The 17,710-nt window shown below is 32.2% G+C and overlaps 1 protein-coding gene across 1 annotated transcript; it reads left to right on the plus strand.

Annotated features, from left to right (window-relative positions):
* The first annotated feature begins 5,986 nt into the window (after positions 1-5,986).
* On the plus strand, positions 5,987-17,128 carry LOC143063312 (sodium- and chloride-dependent glycine transporter 1-like). The gene is made up of 13 exons (XM_076235374.1): positions 5,987-6,307; positions 8,671-8,884; positions 9,496-9,627; positions 10,056-10,235; positions 10,812-10,899; positions 11,353-11,485; positions 11,965-12,328; positions 12,732-12,844; positions 13,383-13,520; positions 14,177-14,276; positions 14,932-15,032; positions 15,533-15,694; positions 16,000-17,128. Exons 1-13 carry the CDS (start codon positions 6,188-6,190, stop codon positions 16,216-16,218), a joined length of 2,064 nt encoding a protein of 687 aa, XP_076091489.1. The 5' UTR covers positions 5,987-6,187; the 3' UTR covers positions 16,219-17,128.
* Positions 17,129-17,710: the final 582 nt, after the last annotated feature.

The raw sequence follows: 17,710 nt of genomic DNA on the forward strand, positions 1-17,710 counted from the left end.
TATTTTATGATTCAAACCGTCTTAATTGGTTCCAAAAATTGTTGCGTTTAGTAAATATTAAATTATCAGCCGCGTTCCCTATGTCTTTGGAATTGGTTGGATGGATTTTTCTAGATATTATCAATTTGATCACTCTTTGATCTGCGCCGGCACCTTGACAGTTTGCTGCTGAGGCGATTTTGATTTTTCAAGTTTGAGTAAGATTTGTGTTTAGTGTAACACCTTTTGTATATAGTGTACATAGGAAAGAGCTAAAGTAAATCAAATCCCTTCATTAAGAAAATATATCTAAAGACATAATGAGACAGTCTATCAAACTGCATGACGTCACCACATGTCCTTCTACCTACAATTATGTCATTACTTATTCCAGAGTCAGCTATTATATATAAATTCATTCTTTTACATATATCTAGACATGTATGACCATAAGAATTCACTCGTTAGGTGCATTCAGAAAATCTCTCTAGGGAAAGTCGTCATTGAGGAGAGTACAAGTGTACTAGCTTTTCAGTGTCACTTCATCATTAAGGTAAAACATATATATCAAGGACACATACATATAAATCGTGCAAGGTTGATGCATGTCTTTGTATTGAAATCTGCTATCAAAGCGCATTTTATATTGTGTGTTAAAAACCTTCCCCCCCCAGGTAAAGCCTCTTTCGAAGAATATTCGAACCGTCGGTTGGAATATAAACACATCCCAGTAAAGTTCACCTGTGCATAGATCTTATGTAAATTTAACAAAAACATATATCGCTTTGTTCAAATTTAGTTACTGCTTGTTTTATGAAATATTTACTACTTCCAAATTTGACTTATACAATTAAAAAGTATTAACCGATATTTTCTTTTTAATTTAGTTCATTGATTACAAAAATAACTTTACGCTTGTAGAATGTCAAAATATCATGGCCCACTCAGTTCGTTTTTAAACGAAAATTAAATAATTCCGCAAACCGTGGAGGAAAGCTTTAGTTAAAACAACTGTTTCAGTGGCGGATCCAGGGGGGGGGGGGGGGGGGGGGGTTCCGGGGGTGCGCACCCCCCTTTATTTTTGCCGATCAATGCATTTGTATCGGGACATATGTTTTGCACCCCCCTGCACCCCCCCCCCTTTGCCCTGGGTTAGCACCCCCCTTTCGAAAATTTCTGCATCCGCCCCTGTGTTTGATAAAGATAAAAAAATAATTTGTTATTGGTAGAAATTAATAATCTTTTGTTGAATTTTCGATTTTAGAGTGGCATAAGTACACAGAACAGGCTGCGAGAAAGACCTTATTCGTTCTTATTTTTATTATGATTTGAAATTTTGATTTAATTTTTCCTTTTATGTATTCAAGTGTAGACGTAATACAAAATTAAAGGTAAATTGTGTCACAATATATATATATATATATTCTTTTTATTATTCTTATATAATAATGACGTCATGCATTGCCGATTTAAGTCCCATATATATTGAATACATGTATAAGCACTGGCGCTTATCTCTGAAAAAATACTTAATGGAATATTTTTTCTGAGACAAGTGGATGTGGGTATACATACCCTGTAATAACCCTGGTGGTAGACTATATGCCTGCTTTGTTGACTTTAAAAAGGCCTTTGATACTGTTATTCACACTGGAATCAAATTGAAACTACTAGATATTGGGGTGGGATCTTCTTTTTACAACATCATTAAAAGCATGTATGAAGTAAGTAAATCATGTGTAAAAGTAAATCAAAACTTAACAAATTCCTTTTCAACGCACCTGGGGTGAAACAAGGAGACAATCTTAGTCCAAACCTCTTCAAGATCTTTATTAATAATTTGACAAACTATTTAAAACACTCTGAAGATCCAGTTTCAATAAATGATCAAGATTTACACTGCCTTATGTATGCTGACGATATTGTTTTACTGTCAACATCTCCGAAAGGTTTGCAAAAAAAATTGGACATTTTGCAAAATTACTGCAATGATTGGTGCTTTAGTGTAAATACAAACAAAACAAAGGTTCTTATATTCAACAAGGCAGGCAGGTAGATTGATTAACAAATATGATTTTATGCTAAATGGTATAAAACTAGAGTGTGTTAATTCATATAAATATTTGGGTATACATTTTTGTGCATCTGGCTCCTTTACAGTAGCCCAGGACGAATTGTATAAAAAGGCACTAAAAGCCTATTTTAAGTTATCTAAAGATTTTTTATCCTTGCATCCTTCAGTCAAAACAAGCATGCATGTTTTTGATCATACCATCAAACCCATCCAATTATACAGCTGTGAGATATGGGGTGCCTTCAATCCAATGTCATTTAAATATAGAAATGGAATTTTTTCATTTGACCATATTTACTCTAAATTACCTGTTGAAAAACTTCATACTAAATTCTGTAAATTTATTCTTGGAGCTCCAAAAAAAAGCACCAATTTTGCAGTATTAACTGAGTTGGGAAGACTACCAATATATTTTAACATGATTAAAGCAATGACTAAATACTATTACAGACTAGAAAATCAGACACTAACTTTCCATTGTTATATAATGCATTTATAGAATCAAAAAAATTGTATGAGTCAAAGAAACCGTCGTGGTATATGTCATCTGAAAAACTTCTTTCACTGATTAATAATTATCAAATATCCTCAGACACTGCTAAACCAATTGACAACAGAAAACTAAGAAATGCCATGTTGAAAGATTGGGAACAAAATCTCAAAACTCACTCAGAAGGAAAACTATGCACATATGTTACATTTAAATCAAATTTTGGTTGTGAAAAATATCTTAATATTGTTAAAAAATTTGAAGATAGACGGAGTCTAACAAGATTTCGCATATCTGCTCACCATTTACTTACAGAGAGAGGTAGATGTAGTAATACTCCACGACACAATAGAATATGTAAGAGATGTTGTAGTAATGAGGTCGAAGATGAAACACATTTTCTTTTCAACTGTGATAGTTTATCGGACCAAAGGAAAGACATGATAACAATGATAAATAATTGCTGCAAGAATTTTAAAAATCTTGACCCTAACCAAAAACTGATATGGTTAATGAATTATGAAGATGAGAATTTATTATCAGAATTATGCATGTTCATTAAGAAATATGAAAAGTTTTAATGGGATTTATCTCCCTCTACTACTTGTAATTTGAACTTTATATTTTCTCTATAGTGAGTTCTAGAGCACCGTCCCTTGATGAATATTGCCCAGTAACAATGTCAACCCTTGCTGCTGTGCATTAATCATGAGGAGAATCACTATTGGAGTAATCTCGTGTATCTGTAGCTAGTTCTGAAGGATCTCCCCTTGATGACCTTTGCATTGTTGTGATGTAAAAGTCCCTCACTGCTGTGCATTGGTCATGAGGAGAACTACTGCAGAATGAGATACTATATTCCTGGTTCTATTTTTACTTTTTGTTTCTGTATTTATAAACTTTATATCATATTCTTTTAATATTAAATCGACCTCATTGCACTCAATGCCTCTTACCTTAATTATATCCTACATTGCTCATATTATCAATTTATTATTTGTGTATTACTTATAATATTGTGTATTTCACTAATGTTTATATAATCATTGTATGATGTTTTTGTATCTTGCCCGACAAGGGCCCATTATTGGTTTAATAAAATAATGTCTAATGTCTAATGTCATACCAACTAAACAATTTACAACGATGCTTGTATGATGTTATGAGAAGCACGTCTCTGTAAATAATTGTTTGGTACTTGCACGTGTAAATATTGTTTGGTGCTGGCCTATGTTCAATATTTTAACCTGAGATAACATGTAATATAAAATAATGTTAATATTGCATTTTATGTAGAAAATTAAATTATACAATCTTTCGACAATAAACCATTCATGAATATTCATGATTTTAAAGACGTAGCAGTTTAAATTTTGCACACCGTCGTAAACTTGATGAGAAAAGCTGAAAGATACTTGAATTGTCACTGGCCCAAGTTATAGTTTAGGGCGCATTATCAGATACATATACTATATGCAAATAATATCTCTGCCATAATACATGACCAACTGTGCCATCTTTAAATAAAGAACAGTATGAAATTCAAATGCAATTCAGAGGATGTTACGGGGTATGCCGATTTACCTAACCCCTTTATTCAGTAAATTTTACCACATTCCATTTTTTCCTTCTTTTTCTTAGATCGCTCTTTTTCTCTATCCCCTAAATCACACATTCCAATTTTTAAACACCCGTAACATTCAAAAAGCGTGAAACCTCCACCATTCATGAAACGCAAATTAAGTAAACATTAAATTTAAACCAATATAATCCATCCCGGATGTAAAAGTCAATTTACTTTTAATAAGATAAGTTTTTATTGAGGATATGTGTTAAGAAAAAGAACAATACGAGCTCTAGCTGTTGGTCCCTTGATCAAATCTCATGTTAGAGATTGTTTTAACGCTGGTATAGCATACAACGACATATTTCTTTCTTTCTTTTCTGTTTTTTAGGAGGGGGTTGGGTTGGCTTAAAGGAAAAAAAAGAATATAAACATTGATTTAAAACATGTTCTTGTTCCTGCATGTTATTAAAAAATAATTTGTTTTCAGTCATGACTATATGTTTAAACCAAATTAATATATTGTTCGTCAAAATATAATTCAAACAATTTGTTTTTTATCGTGACTGACCAAAAAGTAAAAAAATGTCTCTGTATGTATAAAGTACGAAATATAAACTAGTCAACAAAAGAAACGAAACGACACAAGGCAATGTATTTTCCATACATAATGAAATTAGATACACTCTTACAAGGTAAATAATTGCCCAAGTGGTCTAATTTTTACAGAGTGTTAATTCTCGTCAAAACTATTGATTTAAGGAAAAGAAGAAAAAAATCAAAAATTGTATTTTTACCCAAAAATCAAAAATTGTTATAAGAACTGGAAACTGAAATCATGGTCTGCTTAAAATTTTGAATGCATTTGCAGATAATTGAATAAGATAAGAATTTTATTAATCTTATGAAGAACCCATAAAGGGCATCATTTTACAACACAATATGATTGGAAAAAGCAAAACAGAAAACTAATACCATACTATAACGTTATGGACAGGATCAGAGCCTAACACAACATGTGTTTTATATAACTATTATATTAAATGTTATAACAATAAAATATTATATTATTTCATACATCTGGATCTTATTTCTAAACCTTTAATAATGTAATTTCCTAGGCACATGAGAGTAGGTAAATGCTCATTTGTGAACAGCCAGAAATATTTCTTATCATTAGGTAGTTCTTTAAAATTAGTACAAAAAGTGATAACTTTATCAAATAATAATTTCCTCTGTTCATTATATAATGGACAATTTACTGTAAAATGGGTCTCATCTTCAATAGAATTTGATCCATGTGATAAGCAGTGATGACATAGACGTTGAGTTCTCTCTCTATATTTTTTACTATATCTATACTTACTTAACATCTTCGAAATTAAATGACGACTTTTATCAACATTTACCGCAAAATAAATTTGACCACTGATCGAGTTTAATAACGGCGGTATTTTCTAACTTACCAAATTTGGTCAGATTCTTTTAGTCATATGCATTTGCTTTGTAAATGAATGTTTATTCATTGGATAATTCAACAGTTTTTTTCTATTTATTATATTTTATGATAAATTTATGTTCAAACTTAGTGTATCGTTTCTTTAGTTGACTAGTATATATGTACGTGTAGTCATAAACCATTAGAGTGATAAACAATTAAAACAATTAAAATCAATGCAAAATTTTGGATAGAAAACAATAAATATAGATTTTATTTTATACTTTAGACGCTAATACGAAGAATATTTCAATACTTTTATAAGTTTATCAAGTTAAGAAACATCTTGTTATTATTGATCAAGCAAATGACCTTGTGAACTCATATATTTGAATAAAACCCACGTGGTTCTTTCATTCATATAACTTCGTGGAAATATTGAGAAATCTTCCATGACGCACGCCGGCTGGAATGTATACTATACAGCTTCCACATGTGAATTCAGAAAGAAGTTGTTAGCGCAAGGTTAAAGCTCGAGGGTTTAACAATCACACATACATTTGTTAAGAATTGATGCGAAGTCAAATAAAAGTTAGCCGTGTTTAATATATTTTCTTGTATATATATATTTATTAATTACTGATGAAAAACATGCCTAAGTCATTTGAGAATGGGTACGAGAAAGGGACATGTTTGGATAATGGAGTAGTAGATGGTGGAGAAAATCCTTATTTATTTCCAGAGGTCCAAGTTGTAGAAGTTGTAAGTAATATTTAAATTAGGGCTTCATTTTTAAAGGCCGCAAATATTAGCATGTTGAAAAATGTTTATATTTACTACATAGACCACATTTCTTATTTTTATTGTTGGGTGGATCAAATTGTGAAACAATATTAAATATTATAAGGTTTAAGTGTTTAAAAAAATATCTTAGTTCCGTGTATAACGTTTAAAGTTTTGGCGGTTGTTTCCGCGTTCTTTTAGTTAGATTCAACCCAGTACTCCGTGAATATTTAAACTTTCATTTGAATTTAAATATTCATTCTCTTTTTATCTTTGCCTTATAAAATTAAAATAACACAATTTGACAATGAGTCCAACATGCTTTTCTGGATAACATTAAGTCAATCATAGGAAGCCCATAACAATTATTCATGAATGTGGAGATTTTCCGCGTATGAATAATTATCATTTTGTGAGATCATCTTCCTCATCTGTATACGACATATGGTATAGAAAAATGACCTTCATATTGGTTTCATTGTTACAATTATTCAATAGGAAAATAGAGATAGAAGGTCATTGAAGTCAAGATATATTTTTAAGTTAACTATGATCCTTTGCATTTCCCTGAGATACGGGCTAAGATAATTCAAATAGCTCTTGATTAAGATTGGTTTCGGTATGAAAAGAGTTGTTATTTCCCACGCCATTTTTGGGGAGCAAACAATAATATAAAACATATGCTATTTATTTGCTTTTTGCTTTTATTAAGATTGCTACACAACTCGTGTGTTGGCGGGGAACCATCTATAGATTAACATCTTTGATTAAAGGCCAAACACAACATTTACAAATCGAATTTCCATGCAGCAGACGTTTTTAGAATCTTAGTAGTTTGTTTCCATAGCAACAATCCAGATTGGCAGAATTCCGCTGTCACACATTGATATGTGAATCGATAATAACCTCTGCGGCATCAAATATGCACAAGAAATCTAGCATGCAACATAATTGTATATAACTAACTGGTTATATGAGAAAAAAAATATGTTGAAATATTTTCATACCAATTAAACGTCTCATGATAAGCAACATATTAAAGTGTTACGATGATTTTTATAGAGCCTTTCAGAAGCTTATCGTTTAAACCAATCCTTAAAAATATTAACTCGAATATATTATACCCTTTATCAGTGTTAAGTAGTGTAAAATAGCATTGTTACAAAATAACAAAAATAAACAATACAGCATTCACAAAAACATTTAAATCGCTTTTCTCTTTTATGCGTGACAACATTATAATATCCGCCTTGCTAATTGTCAAATATTTTATTTCAACATAGGTTTACGGATGTTTGTCCTTTTTCTTTCTTTTTTTTTTTTTTTTTTTTTTTTAATGTTAACAATCGAAAATAGTATTATTATACTATTAATAGCAACGTTGTGAAACATTTACACTTTTGACCTTGGTATCAATAGTTGAATATCGGTTCATCGATTTAAAAAACACACAAGGTTCACCTGGTGAAGTTCTTTGTTGAATAAAGTTGTGGTAAATACATTCACGAGAGTTTAGTTTTGTGGAATATCAAAAGTATCTAATTCAAAACCATCTTCTTTTTTCAGTTTGTGATTTTAAACCATTCAAAATTTAAATGTTAAGGTGTACAAGAAGCTATACGTTAAATGTTAAGGTGTACAAGGAGCTAACGTTAAATGTTAAGGTGTACAAGGAGCTAACGTTTCAAGGATCTTATGATTAACACTAAATGTTAAAATAAAAAAATTATCAAATATTTATTACAAGTATGCTGAAGAAAACCGGTATAAACGGAAATACTTCATTATACTGCGATTAAGATTATAAACCACAAAGTCAACATAGAATGACAATGTCTCCTCCCGCTTAAAAACTTCCTTAATAAATATTGCCTTTAAGATCTGTAACACTCGACACATTGTGTCAGTGTGGTGTACGACCACATCGGCCTGGGGGGGGGGGGGGGGGAGTCCAAGACGTGAGATTTATTGTATTGTTATTTATTAGAACAGACTAAATCCCACCGCATTTTTGCGCATGTCCTAAGTCAGGACCTCTATTAGTCTTGTAATTTTTTTTTTAATGTATTCATTTATATGTTGCAGAGTTTAGTGTGCATTGTGACGTCCATTTTCGCTAAACTAGTATACATTTTTTTAGAGGCAAGTTGGGGCCCACTTCCGAGTGCGGGATTTTCTCGCTGTCCTGACCCATTGGTGTCCTTGTGCAGTTTTCTGCTCTGTTGTCGGGTTGTTGTCTCTTCAACACAGTCCCTGTTTCTATTTTCAATTTGATTAAATGCAGTTCTCAAACCTTATCAATCATTTAACATACATGTGTTTTGTTTACTTCTGGAATGCAGAAAGAAATAAACGGAGCAAGTGGTGATAGTCAGTATGAAACAAACAGCCAAGAAAGTGATGAATCCGGAAGTAATGACATCTCAACGGACTTAAACGAGAAGCCCCGAGCAGCATGGGGTGGACAGATGGAATTTATCCTGACTATGGTTGGGTATGCAGTCGGATTAGGGAATGTGTGGAGATTTCCGTATCTTTGTTACAAGAATGGCGGAGGTACATGTTTATATATAATTCAAACAAATAAACAAATGATGTTGCTGAACTCCCACCCATCCCCGCCCCCTTTCTTTCCTTGTGAAATTCTACAGACACTTAAATTTTTTTTAAACAAAACGAAGCATCTTACACACCTTGTAAAAGAAAGGAGCAAAGAATAAATATGTTGCATTTTAGTTGTTCAAAATATATCAATTCAGCTTCTTTTTGGTTTCAGTTTCTTTCAGATTTATACATGATATATGTCCGTCTTCCTCGATATTACATTGAAAAGAATCATATCATATTTCGTATTCCTTGATAAATACGTACAAGTATTTACAGATTTAACATGTGTACAAAAATACTTATGAAACACTTCAATACGGACTTCCTTATTTGGATTAGATAGTCCAAAGAGGTTTCATGTTAATTATTTATAGTTTATATGTTCCTAGTTTAGGATGAAACTTACTCTGTCGGCCAAACCGTTGAAATTTAGTTACAAATATGCCCTTCAAAATAATCTTTTCGTTTCGTTTTGTTTTCTTAAAGGCATGTCCTATATCTTTTTAATTTCATTATACAGAATACATTATAAAATTATAATTTGTTCCATTCCATTGTAGGTGCTTTTCTGTTACCATACACTCTGATGTTAGCAGCAGTTGGTTTGCCTTTATTTTATATGGAAGTTGGAATCGGACAGTTTGCTAGTCTCGGTCCATTGAGCATGTGGAGGATGAATCCACTGCTGAAAGGTAAGCCGTCACATTATTTTTGTGGTTTTGTTTTCAGTGTCAAACATAAATTGATCATTTATACGTATTTTTTTTTATTTTGATCCGAAAACTGAAGGATTTTCTTAGCTGAAAGATATTTAAAGAAGAGTGTTACTCTGGCCTGTTCCTAGACTAATTGCAACGATTGCGGGAACCTCACTCAAATGAGTAAATTGGTTAAATAAAAAAATATTATCTTATTGTTATTTTTCTGATACCATTTTTCAATTTGACCTATTCATTTAAAAAAAAAACGTTGCAGTTGATTGCCGTTTTTGTGTCTTCATGTTAATAATGATTTTTCCGGTCTTGGTTATGCCATGCTGATAGTGTCCTGGTTGAATGCTGTTTAAATGTTAATAGTGTCCTGGTTGTATGTTGTTTACATGTTAATAATTATTTTCCAGGTCTTGGCTATGCTATGGTGATCGTGTCCTGGTTAATAGGATTGTATTACAACGTTGTGATATCACATGTGCTGTATTTCTTATACGCATCATTTACAACAGAGCTGCCATGGGCCTCCTGTGGGAACGACTGGAACACGATAAACTGTCGTGACGCAAACGCTAAAACAGTAGCCAATAGTAAGTTCTCAATTTCATGCGTGTGGGTCTTAAATATAGACGGTCTCATTCCGAGGAATCAACCCTTTTTGCATGTGTTGTTTTCCAAAACCACCGGTTATATTATAATGCTTTTCGCTTCCCTAGGGTGAATATTAAAATCAATCAAAATATCTGCATGTGAAAAAATATATATAAAGTAAAAGGAATAAGCTAAATGCAAGGGTTCCCTCATAATGAGACCTTCCATATGAAAAAAGTGAGCTTTTATATTGCATTATTTATTTCTATATTTAAGAGTGATATTTACAAATGTCCCATGTGTATGTGTTTGTGTGTGTGTGAAAATTACTAACATATTTGAGATGGATCTAGGGGCTGCAATATGATAAAAGATTTTTAAAAATTCAATAAATAAGATAGTGTGAGTATATATATATATAACAAACATATAAATACATCCATTATCAAAAATTTATCTTTATGAACGAAAAACAAAATCTGGATCCATTTCTAAACTGTCACATATCACTAAAGGGACATTTTATAATTATTATGAAAATGATTCTGACCAGTTTCTGTTTCCTTTTGTTACAGACACGTTTAGTAATACAACAACGGGTGTACCCGCAGCCATGTCTCTGCACACCAACACTACCCGGACTCCAAGTGAGGAATTCTATAGGTGAGACGAAAGAACAATATATAAGATGATGATATTCGTCTCCTTCTAACCGGTCGTCAATGGCAATAAGTGATGAGCTTCTACGATAAGAATCGAAAGAATCTGCTTTGTCTGTTGCTTTAATAACATGTTTTATTGCAGAACAGTAGAGTTCCTGATGAAAGCATATTCTTAACGGTTGAATTATCGTAAAGTGCAGTTGCAATTGGCTTTGTATACTTAATTATTGAGAAAAGATTTTAGTTTTGGATTCTTTGTATGATCAAAGAAAATTTCTAAAAATCTGATAAAAAAAAAATAAAACAAAATAACTTTCAAAAAGTGAGATAAAAAAGTATACAAAGACCGAGTTTTGCAGGAGACGAAACATGCATTTAACCATTTATTTTTTTCTTTGAAGGAACAGAATTAGTTATGACTCACAGAAATTTTATAAGTCATTCGTTATTTTAGGTATCATGTTTTACAACAGACAGATTCTATAGACGACTTCGGTACTATCCAATGGCATTTGGCCCTGACTTTGTTCATAGCCTGGGTAGTAGTTTTCCTTGTGCTACTTAAAGGAATCAAAACTCTTGGAAAGGTAAGTACCAGTATTCAGCTGTATATTTCTGTATGCCGGGTAAATATAAGGAGTTTTCTAGTAAATAGCAATCATCCAGCAACTGAAGGTGTACTTTACCTCATGATTAAGAGAGAGCGTTAACCTTGAGAAAAATATTTCTAGCCTTATAATTAGCGATTTTCAAAGGAGATTTAACACATTTCCTAATAAATAAAGGGTTATGTATGACCTTACTTTTCAAATGAATTCTCATTTTTGTTTAAACGTTTGAAGGAAGATATGTCAAGTACAGAGTGGATATTTCAGGTCTTTTATTGTTAAATTATTATTATTCAAAGAACAGAAAAAGACATGAGACAGACTAAAACTTGCAAAGTCATTGTAGAAAACTTTGAGATACTAGTAGTATATGCATTTAGTTCAGTCTACTAACATTGGAACCTTAGATGTATTACCCATGTTTGAACCTATCTGAAAGCAACATATTTCTATTTTAGGTCGTCTACTTTACTGCAACCTTCCCATATGTCATGTTGACAGTACTGTTCATCCGAGGAGTAACTTTACCAGGAGCATCAGTCGGAATTGAGTATTACCTGAAACCAAACTTCGAACGTCTGCTGGATCCGCACGTGTGGAGTGACGCAGCAACACAGATTTTCTACTCTCTGAGTGCATGCACTGGTGGTCTGATTGCTATGTCTAGCTACAACAAGTTCAACAATAACTGTTTTAGGGATTCGCTCATTGTATGTTTTGTGAACTGTGGTACCAGTGTGTTTGCCGGTCTAGTCATTTTCTCTGTTCTTGGATTCATGGCAACGGAGAAAGGCGTTGACGTCAGTAAGGTTGCAGATGGCGGTAAGTCAGATTTTTAAGGCGTAAAACAAATCATTTAAGTTTTTTTTTTCTTTTTATCTCGGTTTTCTATTGAGAATATGCATGGAAATAATTATATCTATTTTTCGACATAGAATATTGATTTGTCATTTCTTCAGTATTCATGCAATAACTTTTCATTACGTAAGATAAATCAATAGACCTACCTAGATATTACAGACAGAATCGATTTGACATATGTCAAGTTGTAATCATGGTTTTCGAAGTTTCCGTTTATTTACCATCTACGTCAAAAGAAGATTAAGAAGTTCAAAGTCCTTATTATTTATGAGAAACAGACATGCCTCACCTTCTTATTGGAAAACCAACTGTTGTTTACTCTTCAGAAATTGTTGTTGTTTACCTGTTAATGTTTATTTTGTAGGTCCAGGTCTTGCCTTTGTTGTTTACCCGGAAGCTTTATCACGTATGCCAATCGCCCCTATGTGGTCTGTGTTCTTCTTCATCATGATGGCTACTTTGGGATTTGGTTCTGAGGTGAGACTTCAACTTTGTTATCGTATAAAACATTCACTTTCATCTTTAGAATTATAGTTATTCGTTTCAATGGTTAAAATATTAGACAGATATGTTTTTGTATGAGCAGAACGAGATGGTACAACTGTCAATCATAATAAATAGAAACGCAAGAACAAGCAAAGAGATGAACGTGAGAATATATGTTTTTAAAAACCAATATGCATGTTTAAGTAGCGAGGCCAATCAAAAGTTGATGAACGAAGGAACATCTGACATTATACATATTTGCATCAATTAGTCTCTTTATTTGGTGACCGGAAAAATTGGTACACTTGTAGTAGGAGTTATAAAAACAACAGATGCATAAACAACAAAAAGCACCAGATGTATATACAAACAACAATTGATGCAAAATATGTTTCACATCTGCTACATGATATAAGCTGGTTTGATTTGCATACATACACTTCCGTTAATGTTTGTGTACTTATACCATTTAAAAGGTAATTAATTTCAGAATTTGACTGCACTAAACTTGACTTTCATGTTTTTTCAGTTTTCCTACGTAGAGACATTTTTATGTGCAATTGGTGACGAGTTTCCTCAATTTCTGAGAATCAGAAAAAACAACATTATATTTAGAGCTGTCATGCTTGGAAGTGCTTTCCTCCTTGGTTTACCGATGGTCTGTAATGTAAGTATATTATGAAAATCATGGCAGATTTTACATCTTGAATTTTAGAGCTTAATGACATTCAAGCAAGGCTAAAATTGTCTTATGTCCAGTAGCAAATTGAATGGATATTCAGAAAAAGATAGAATAAATAAATAGATACGGTTTTGTTACTACCAAGTAGGTTGGACGAGAAGATAATCATAAAGATGTTTCTGTGACAGTGTCACATTAAAATGATAGCAATGTGGATAATTGGGTACAAAAAGATTGTTTTGACATGCTTCATATATCGACCCCTCCAAGCACTAAATAGACAGTAAGGAACCATTGCCTTGCCTAAAGCTTATTACTCTCCGAAAATCGGTCGTCCGATCTAAGATTAGTATTGGTATAATGGTATTTAAACAAAATTAAGTTGTATCATGTATATGTTTAATTACAGGGTGGTATTTACCTGCTGAACATTGTCGACTTTAGATCATGTATATGTTTAATTACAGGGTGGTATTTACCTGCTGAACATTGTCGACTTTAGATCATGTATATGTTTAATTACAGGGTGGTATTTACCTGCTGAACATTGTCGACTTTAGATCATGTATATGTTTAATTACAGGGTGGTATTTACCTGATGAACATTGTCGACTTTAGATCATGTATATGTTTAATTACAGGGTGGTATTTACCTGCTGAACATTGTCGACTTTAGTGTTGGTGGATTCCCACTGCTTGTTGTTGGGTTACTGGAACTTGTTGGAATTAGTTGGATTTATGGTAAGTTTCCAAATTATTCGTGTTTTCCTTTTTTTAAGTTGGTAAATTTGGAGGATTGCACAAAACTTCAATTCGGCCATTTACTAACATCAGAGCTACATATCATATCAAGGTATTAAAGATTTATATAAAGGGGAACATATTAAAAGAGTGCATCCAAATTTAAAAAAAGTTTAAGAAAAACTGACATTACCGTATATGATCGTATATATATGACAATAAAATGGACGGACAGGCAATAACAATAGTCCACGAAACACAACATGAAAAGCTACAGATTGCTCAACACGAACCCAAGCAAACCAAGGATTGAAATCAGGTGTTCCCCAGCAAACCAAGGATTGTAATCAGGTAACACGAACCCCAGCAAAGATCAGCAAACCAAGGATTGTAATCAGGTAACACGAACCCCAGCAAACCAAGGATTGTAATCAGGTGTTCCCCAAGTTTAGCTTACAACAGAGACATTACACGAAAGAAGAAATTAAAAACAATGTGCATGCCAAATTTAAAAAGTCAACTCAAGTGCAAAACAACTTATTTTCGTACATTAAAAATGTTTTTAGCTTTTATTTCTCCACTCAGCCTTAAATCTGATATATATTATTCAACCTTTCAAAAGAGTCATACAAAGATATGTTTTATCTATTTATAGGTATGGATAAATATTCTGAAAATGTACAAATGATGATTGGTTCAAGACCAGGAAAATATTGGATAATCTGTTGGAAGTTTTTGTCACCCTTCATTATTGCTGTAAGTATAAATGTGCTGTTAGGTTGCTGTTTTATTAACTTGTATCACAAGTCGACATTTTAAATTAAATATTCGTGTCGTTTCCATTCAACGTTTTTCATTTGAATGATGAAAGGGTAGATTACATTTCTAATGTTCCAGGAATTATTTTTACCATCGAGATCATAACACTCATTTGAAATAAAATATTTCATGTCATATCAATATTTCATTTCAAATCAATGTTATTCATTTGAATGATGAAAGGATAGATTACAATAACAATTCTCCAGGAAACAATTTTATTTATCAATTAAATGTACATACCATCCAGATCATATTTTAATTCGTCCAAGATTAACTGTATATTGATTACTTTATTTTTCACTAAAAATATTCATCATTTATTGATCTGTGTGATAATTCTTAGAAACAAAATGCTGGGGTTTTCCAATTTCGTGATAACAAAGATAACGCAGTTTATCAAATTTATTAAATTTAAATTATTTTGTTTTTTCCAGCTCACAATTATCCTGAATATCGCCATGTACAAAGAACCAACAATGGATGACAAGAGGTATCCTGCCTGGGCAAACAGTCTCGCATGGTTGATTTCAATGTTTCCTATTGTAGCTATTCCTGCCTGGTTCCTGTATAAGTACTGTACCGTTGGAGGATTTGAGGTAATTTTAAGTCGTGTTACTTGACTTGTTATATATGCAAATATTATACTGATAACCTCATATATCTATTGATGTTATAAAAGTAAACATATGCCGTTTGGTGATAAATCCAATATTAAAAAGTGTTAAATCGGGTAAAAATGTAATTATATAATATTATATGTTTATTTTCGTCAAATTGCATGAAACTTATCAAATAAATCAAATCATTGTTTATGCTTTGTCTGACCAGAGACATATAATACATGCTATATTTCTCATATATCTATATCTAGTTTCAATATTTTTATTTTTATTTATTTCAGGTATTGAGAGAAAATATGAAACCATTGCCATCATTTGGACCTGTTAAAGAAAAACGATATGCAGAAATGGAAGCAGAAATTAAAAATCATTTTAATCCAGCCTTTACAAGATTAATGGGTAGCCAGATGTCAAATACAACGTCTAGTACAGAATTTTCTCCACAGTCATCGACTTTGAATCTTATAAAATCTAGATCTTCAGGTGAATCAAACGTTTGAAGTCGACGTCTACTTGACGCATTATCTCATCGAAATATCAATCAAATGGACAGAAAGCTGTCAAAGAAAAGGGGTAAAAGGAATGAGCAGTTCCTGCAAGAAGACACTGAATGCAAAAGTGCATCCAAAGATGAAAGCATGTTCCACCAAAAGACAATACGAATTACATATTCAATGATATCGTCACCTCGCGCAAGGATTTATACGTTCTTGCCTCATGAGAGGACTAACTGTGCGAACATATCTGTTATTTGTCTTTCCTGATCTCTTTGTTGTGCTGCATTCACTAGATTGTAAATCAATAACTAGCACTCTTTCTCTCTTTCTTCTCTCTTCCTCGCTCCCTTTCTTTAAATAGAAAATACAAATATCATTTAATATTAAAGGGGCATAAGTGGTCAAATTCAGGTCAAATAGGATTGATAAAAAACTATTTAATTATTATTTCAGCCATATTAGAATCACAAAAGTGTATTAGGAAACAGTAATCAATACATGGAATTGTTAAATCAGTATTCAACATTCTTTTTGTAAATGTTTGAAGCCGACAAAATTAAAACATGTTTAATTATTTCAAAATTGTATACGTATATTGTCCCTTTTCAACAATGATTCAGAAAAAAACTAATAGTGCATTACAATTTGAATGACCTTCAGTGAGTTATGTTTTTGCTTTTGTTTAATTTGTCACTTTACACGAAAAATGCAATAGGTTGTTAAAATATATCGAACGAGACAATACAGAAAATATTGATTTTATCTGTAGCTATTGAACATCTCATACAATATTCATACTAGAAGTATTTGTTATAATGATGCTCAACTTTACCGAAAGATTGTTTTACTTGATACCTAGTGAATTGCGGTGCAATTGTTTTTGTTGATTTAAATAAATTATTTTGAAAATGTTTGTTTTAATTGCTATCTATTATTTGAATCAACGAACATTACTCGAAACGTATCACTGTTTATCTTGCAAACATGTCTCCATTTCAAAGTTGCAACAAATTACCGAGACCATGTCTGCTAGAAGATTTCTAAAATAAATGTGAACTATATATGCTATGCGGTGTGGGTTATGATCATCGTTGGAGGTCAAACAAACTGTGACCTACAGTTGCAGACATTTACATCATTTTGGCTCTGGTGGAGTGTCTCATTGACAATCACACTTCACTCTGTAAATAAAATCTGTGACAGATTTAAATATCGGAAAGGTAAGTATAAAAGCTATGATCATAGATTATTGATAAACTACACTTTGTTGGTGTGCTTGCAGTGACGGCTCAGTTTCATTCTCACTCTAGAGCGTTTTCTTGATTTGTAGCAGGAAAGACCTAACCCAAATTTCCGAGAGAAATTCGTAAAAACATTAAGACCTATATACCAAAGAGAACATATAAAAGAAGTTGTGAATAAAATATTCATACACGATTCCTCGCCGTCATGTACAACTGCTGCTGTGTATATGGGAAACCCCTAATTGAATTTC

This window comes from Mytilus galloprovincialis, chromosome 2 (assembly GCF_965363235.1).
Source record: "Mytilus galloprovincialis chromosome 2, xbMytGall1.hap1.1, whole genome shotgun sequence".
In the NCBI taxonomy this organism is placed as follows: domain Eukaryota; kingdom Metazoa; phylum Mollusca; class Bivalvia; order Mytilida; family Mytilidae; genus Mytilus; species Mytilus galloprovincialis.

Coding starts and splice junctions, on each gene's coding strand:
- LOC143063312 (XM_076235374.1), top strand. CDS start 6,188: ATGAAAAACATGCCTAAGTCATTTGAGAATGGGTACGAGAAAGGGACA. Junction 8,885..9,495: donor TTGTTACAAGAATGGCGGAG/GTACATGTTTAT, acceptor ATTCCATTGTAG/GTGCTTTTCTGTTACCATAC. Junction 9,628..10,055: donor GATGAATCCACTGCTGAAAG/GTAAGCCGTCAC, acceptor ATTATTTTCCAG/GTCTTGGCTATGCTATGGTG.